This window comes from Sinocyclocheilus anshuiensis, unplaced genomic scaffold (genome assembly GCF_001515605.1).
Source record: "Sinocyclocheilus anshuiensis isolate Anshui unplaced genomic scaffold, SAMN03320099.WGS_v1.1 scaffold3377, whole genome shotgun sequence".
NCBI classification, from domain to species: Eukaryota; Metazoa; Chordata; class Actinopteri; order Cypriniformes; family Cyprinidae; genus Sinocyclocheilus; species Sinocyclocheilus anshuiensis.
Genome location: NW_015557053.1, coordinates 72162 through 78161, shown reverse-complemented (window position 1 = coordinate 78161; position 6000 = coordinate 72162). Strand labels below are relative to the sequence as shown.

General features: G+C 37.4%; 1 protein-coding gene across 1 annotated transcript; it reads right to left on the bottom strand.

Moving 5' to 3' along the window:
• Nucleotides 1-975: 975 nt before the first annotated feature.
• Nucleotides 976-3892, bottom strand: LOC107676402 (protein FAM83D-like). The gene is made up of 3 exons (XM_016470944.1): nucleotides 3737-3892; nucleotides 1998-2119; nucleotides 976-1924 (listed from the first exon to the last, which is right to left on the bottom strand). Exons 1-3 carry the CDS (start codon nucleotides 3890-3892, stop codon nucleotides 1288-1290), a joined length of 915 nt encoding a protein of 304 aa, XP_016326430.1. The 3' UTR covers nucleotides 976-1287.
• Between the last annotated feature and the right edge of the window lie 2108 nt (nucleotides 3893-6000).

Sequence of the window (6000 nt, the reverse complement as noted above, 5' to 3'; positions counted from 1 at the left end):
ATTTACTCCCGACATCTGAGCCGCTGAAGATGCAGAGGATTAACGTTACTTTCGTTTTGAAGGGAATGCGCCGATTCCCAATCTGCCTAAATGCGTTTAAGTTCGCGCGAATTATTCGTGATTGAGCTTCATCTACACAAGAAGTGAGTATAAGGTTTTTTATGAATCTTTGCAAATCGCCTTTCCTAATATGTACTAGTTAGCAAGTTTCGCTGCTAAAGTAAACAAACAGTACTGCTCGTCGTCACAAGAGAGAGGCGGTGTGGGCAGAGCTCATTAGCATTTAAAGCAACATGGACTAGAATTGCTTGCTAAAAACAGAGCTCATTTTGGCAGGGTAAAAAATAAATTTTAACCAAAGTATGTTATAGACTTTTCATTAAGACCCTAAAGAATCATATCAACTTGTATCAAATGGGCATCCGATGACCCCTTTAAAGTTCGAGGCTTCTACAATGACTTTTTATTAATTTTTTATTTTACTGTTTGTTCACTAAAAAAAGAATGCGTGTGCTACATTTCAGCTACATTTTTAAACATTTTATTCTCTCATATTAACTTACAGTAAACGTTTGTTGTAACATTCTGTTAAACAATAGCTATGTCTATTTATTTTAGACATTAGAACTATATTAGCCTACTGTATCATATTTGATATGCATTTCTAGGGCCTATAAATGATCAACATGATCAAAACTCTTCTGATAAACCGTAGTCTACTTCATCTGAACAAATCCATGCATTGTTCACCTAAAACTAAATCCAGTATCGCCAACTAAATGATTAATGATTAAATGATCATATAAGAGTTTGAAGTATTGAACTGAAATCAGTCTAAAGTCTACAGACCACAGAGTCTACATGTAAAAAATATCTTTTATTAAAAAAAAAAAATCTTGATTTATGCCGTATCCCCTGAGATACAAACATTTACAGGCAGATTATGAAAAATGTAAAAAATAAATTAATAAAATGTCACCCACGATACAAAACCCCTTTTTTTAAAAAGTCTCTTTATGCACCATTTTTCCCTTTTGCACACGTTCCCAGAATGATGGATTTCAGAAACACAGTTTCACCCCTGAACTTCCCCTTTAATGTAATTTAGACATCGCTTGGTTTCTTTCTCAAGCGTCGTGCATCATTAGAAGGCTTCACTATCGCTGAGTTTTCACATCGATCGCATCACATGCACACTCAGGAATCAGGTGTTCTGTAAACACGTCTCAATGAGGGTTAACAGGCTTTAGTGGCTCATTTAAAGGGCTGTGATTAAAAAACTGTGATTTAGCTTTTTTTAAAAAGGCACCTGAATCCTCTCTTCTTCTTTCTGAGGCTGTCCTGCGTCTCGTCTCTGGTGAGCGTGTGTTTAGAAGCGTCGTCTGAAGGGTTCGCTGTCTTTTCTTCAATAACCGCGTCGCTCGCCTGGTCCTTCTTCCCTTTCTTCCACCGCTTTGTGTTAAAAGTCAGTGTTTTGAGTTTCTTGGACTCTTTCTTCTCGGGCTGAGAGGGAACAGGTGTGAGGTTCTCCAGCTCTTCCGTGGGATTCTCCGGCTCCGGCTCCGGATCGGGCGGCTCCATCTTACTGAAGAAGTCCTGCAGCGGCTCCGTGGGTCCCGGGATCTGTCCGAGCGCTAGCAGGTATTTGGGATTGTGGTATTTGTGTGCCGGCACTTTCAGATCTCCGCGCGTCGCGTCTCCGAGATTGACCTGGAAGCGAGAAGTGGCCGCTGCGGGGCGTTTGGGCACCGCGGCCCGAGACAGCGTTCCCATTTGGGGCTTACTGATGTGAAACTCCTTAAAGAGGTCCAGTTTGTCTGAGATGGCGTACAGTTGTCGGAAATCGTTATCGTAGAAATCCACCACCTGCCCCGACATCACCGTGATCATGTTTCTGTCCATTCGAGAAGAGCTCCAGGAGAAACTGCAGAGACACAAACACAGCATGAGACATGAAGACGCTTCTGTCAGACTGTAAGCAGGTAACTCTCGCTCACCTGTACGTTCCAAACATGACTTTATCTCCGTCGATGAGCATGTACTTGCTGTGGACGTTTCCCGGGATTCTCCCCACGGACAGATTCAACCCGACTCCCTTTACGGTCCGAGTCCGGACGTTCTGACGGAAACACAAACCATTAGACATCGGAAATCGAAATTAGCTAATATTATAGCTAATGTCTAAGTGGCCGGGTTTTGGCTAGACCCATATGGCAAAACAATTTTTTTTGTGGCCAAAAAAAATAACAAATAAAAAATAATAATAATAATTAAAAAATTTTTTTTTTTTTAATATATAAAAAAATATTTGTTATATTTTAATATAAGTTAAATATACATTTACATTTAGTAATTTAGCAGACGCTTTCATTCAAATGATGAAAATAGAAGCAATCAAAACCAACAAAAAAGCAATAATAAGCAAGTGCTATAACAAGTCTCGGTTAGTCTAACGCAGTACACGTAGCAAGTTTTTAAAAAATTTTTTTTTAAAGGGGTCATCGGATGCAAAATTCACTTTACAAGTTGTTTGAACATAAATGTGTGTTGGAAGTGTGTATACATCCATCTTATAATGATAAAAATCCACCCATTTTTTTTTTTTTTTTTAAATCCCTATTTTAAAATCCCCTTTCTCAAATCAGGCTGTTCTGAGATTCCTGTCAGAATGACGTAGTTCTGCACAGGCCCCTCCCACGATAGTTGATTGACAGGTCCATCTTACCTTAGCTCCGCCTTGAGTGAGCTGTCATCAGTCCGCCACTGTGTCGACTCCGGTGCAGGGGAAGACAGAAATGTCTCCGATTAAGTGATTGAGGTGTTCTGTTGTTGGATGTAAAAATGAACATAGCAGTCGTCATTTACTCCCGACATCTGAGCCGCTGAAGATGCAGAGGATTAACGTTACTTTCGTTTTGAAGGGAATGCGCCGATTCCCAATCTGCCTAAATGCGTTTAAGTTCGCGCGAATTATTCGTGATTGAGCTTCATCTACACAAGAAGTGAGTATAAGGTTTTTTATGAATCTTTGCAAATCGCCTTTCCTAATATGTACTAGTTAGCAAGTTTCGCTGCTAAAGTAAACAAACAGTACTGCTCGTCGTCACAAGAGAGAGGCGGTGTGGGCAGAGCTCATTAGCATTTAAAGCAACATGGACTAGAATTGCTTGCTAAAAACAGAGCTCATTTTGGCAGGGTAAAAAGGTGTTTTTTACACTACCATTGAGAAATTTTAACCAAAGTATGTTATAGACTTTTCATTAAGACCCTAAAGAATCATATCAACTTGTATCAAATGGGCATCCAATGACCCCTTTAGGCATTTCATATGAATTCAGCACTCGAGTCCTATGAACTCGAACCTATGGTGTTTTTCTAGTCACTGTCACAGGTTTGGTTGAAGTGTTTCTTATCTGGTGTCTAAATGATTGCGAGGTCATCAAGGCAGCCACGGCATTTGGAAAAAAGCTAAACAAATCAATTTCAGTGAACTTATAAAGTTACTAAACAGCTGATGGGCTTCCAGCGTTCAAGATTCAGATGTTGTCAGTGACTAATAGAGTAATACACACTAGAGTTTAAACAACCAGGACATTTGCGGTTTTAGAAGTCTTTATTCAGATACTTTCCACAATAATCAGTGTGTGAAATGGTAAATCCACCAACACTTAAGGGTTTAAATGACTAATGATGCATTGATCATGACATGTAGAGACATTGGTTCCAGTTCGCTGACCTTTTCAGAGGTTATATGTGGGGTGTCAGATCCTGTCAGATGGTGGGTGTGATCGCCCTTCACTTCCTCTTCCTCTTCATACAGGTGCTTATGGACTCTTATTCTTACAAGAGTCTTACTTATTCCATATTCTATTGTGAAATCAGTTTTTTCCATTGTGATTGGAACATTTACAGATTTTAAGGAAGGTTCACAGTGCAATAGATACAAAAATATAAATCCGAAAGTACAGAAGAAAAATAAAATAAACATCTTGTGGCAAATTTTATACATGTTTCTATATATAAACAAGACTGGCTCTACCCATCACCTCCTCATTAAACATTCATATCTACCACTCATGCATATTGCTGATATAAATAAATATGACTCGCATCATACAAACACAGTCAAGCCATTACAGTATGAATTACTGTATAATGTTTGCGCTTTTGGAGCAGTCTATTCTAAACTAAAACAATTCATTGATTATTTTGAAAAAACACTGAATAAATCATGAGTCAGTCAGCAGCCCACAACAAGACTCTTGATCCTCGTGTTGTTTCGTCATTCTGACCCAGAGAGGATTTTGTTTTCCACAAAAATGCTGGTTAATGTTATTGCATTGAACTAAAACGTACTGACTTTAGGCCTCATCGATCTGTTTTGAGTCAATATTGCCGAAATTATCCACAGATATTTTTTTAACACTCAAAAACTGAAGTGCATAAACTCAGATTAACGATTCATATGATCAATCGGTTCAAAAAGGAAATACAAAACTTGTGCTAATTGAAAGAATACAAGTTGATAAGACTGAATCCAACATTTGATGATATTATAGCATAATGAGAGATTTACAAGCGATTTTTAAAAGGCCGGTCATTTTTGACTAGGAACACCAAAGGATTTTCAGCACAGAACAAGGGTTAAAAATGGCTGAAAGTCATTAGATGTTGTGAAATATTACATGAAGTGTCATTCATTGTAAAGAAAGATGCCCTTTAGAGACACGCTTTACAATCAAAGCATCTCATCTAGTGTTGAAAACACAGACTAAAAGTGTTGGGAAATATTAGAGTAACATTTTCTTAACCCACAGTGTGTCACAATCTTCAACATTCTTTCTTTTCAATAAATGACACTTTATTTGATATTTCATTGTCTAATGCAATGTAAACATGAAGAAATAAAAAAATCGCCACAGCTGTACATTTTGAAATGATCCTGACTGATGCAATGAAATATTATTACCTATTTCTATCTATATTTCAAAATCCTAAATGATAAATTGTTAGTCTTAACCACTGATCTATAATAGAGAACTGGATTGCTCATGACATCGTAAAAGTGAAGCCGCCATATTGGTATTCCCTTACATTCTATTGAATTAATAGCAAATCGTACCATTTTAATGAGAAAACATCACCTCACGAGTCCGCGTTTCTATATCTGAAGTATCCCTGTACGTTCTTACAATGCAAAGTTCTAAGCATGTAAATGGTTATTTATTTAATGTCTGGAATTTCCCCTGCATATTAAAAAGTTACGCATCATATTCATAACAGTAGCGAACATCGGAAGGACGAGAAATTATGTTGTGTTATTGTTTTTTATTCGTACAGTTGGCTAACTGCAAGTGTTTCCGCAATAATTTCATTGACAGCATGCATTTTGAAGCAGGTAAACGTTGGTTAAATAATTAATTAATTAAACATGCATAACATAACATTTTACTCCTATGGAAACAATGCTAGTAAAACGCCATAGAATTTGCACAATCTTTAAGAGTCTGAAATAGATGTTGCTACATCAGGACATAAAAAAAATACATGCATCATAACTTATTCAGAGAAATTACGCTGACTACATACGGTACGAACTTAAAGACATGAAGCTTTACTTCCAAGAAGATGCACGGTAAGCTTTGAATTTCAATACAATAGAGCTATAGTAAAAGAGGCTTGTATTGCAATATTTATTGTATATTCAAATCAATTTCTGATACTAATACCATAATTATTTTTTGTGTTGGGTCGGTTACCTGTGTCGGCAAGGTGGGTATTCTGCCCGAAAGGCCCATAAACATTGCAGATAACATCTGAAGTAACAATGAATTTACATTACACATATCCTAAAAAACGAATCCAGTGTGACGTCAAGGTTTTGGCTGTCAGTCAATGAATAGCAATATAGCGGCTCAAACACTTCAGAATGGCAATGAGCAATCCGGTCATTCTAGAGATCAATGGTCTTAACACTAGTTCTTTGGAAATTACAATCAC

Coding starts and splice junctions, on each gene's coding strand:
- LOC107676402 (XM_016470944.1), bottom strand. CDS start 3,892: ATGGAAAAAACTGATTTCACAATAGAATATGGAATAAGTAAGACTCTT. Junction 2,120..3,736: donor CACATATAACCTCTGAAAAG/GTCAGCGAACTG, acceptor TGTTTCCGTCAG/AACGTCCGGACTCGGACCGT. Junction 1,925..1,997: donor GTCATGTTTGGAACGTACAG/GTGAGCGAGAGT, acceptor GTGTCTCTGCAG/TTTCTCCTGGAGCTCTTCTC.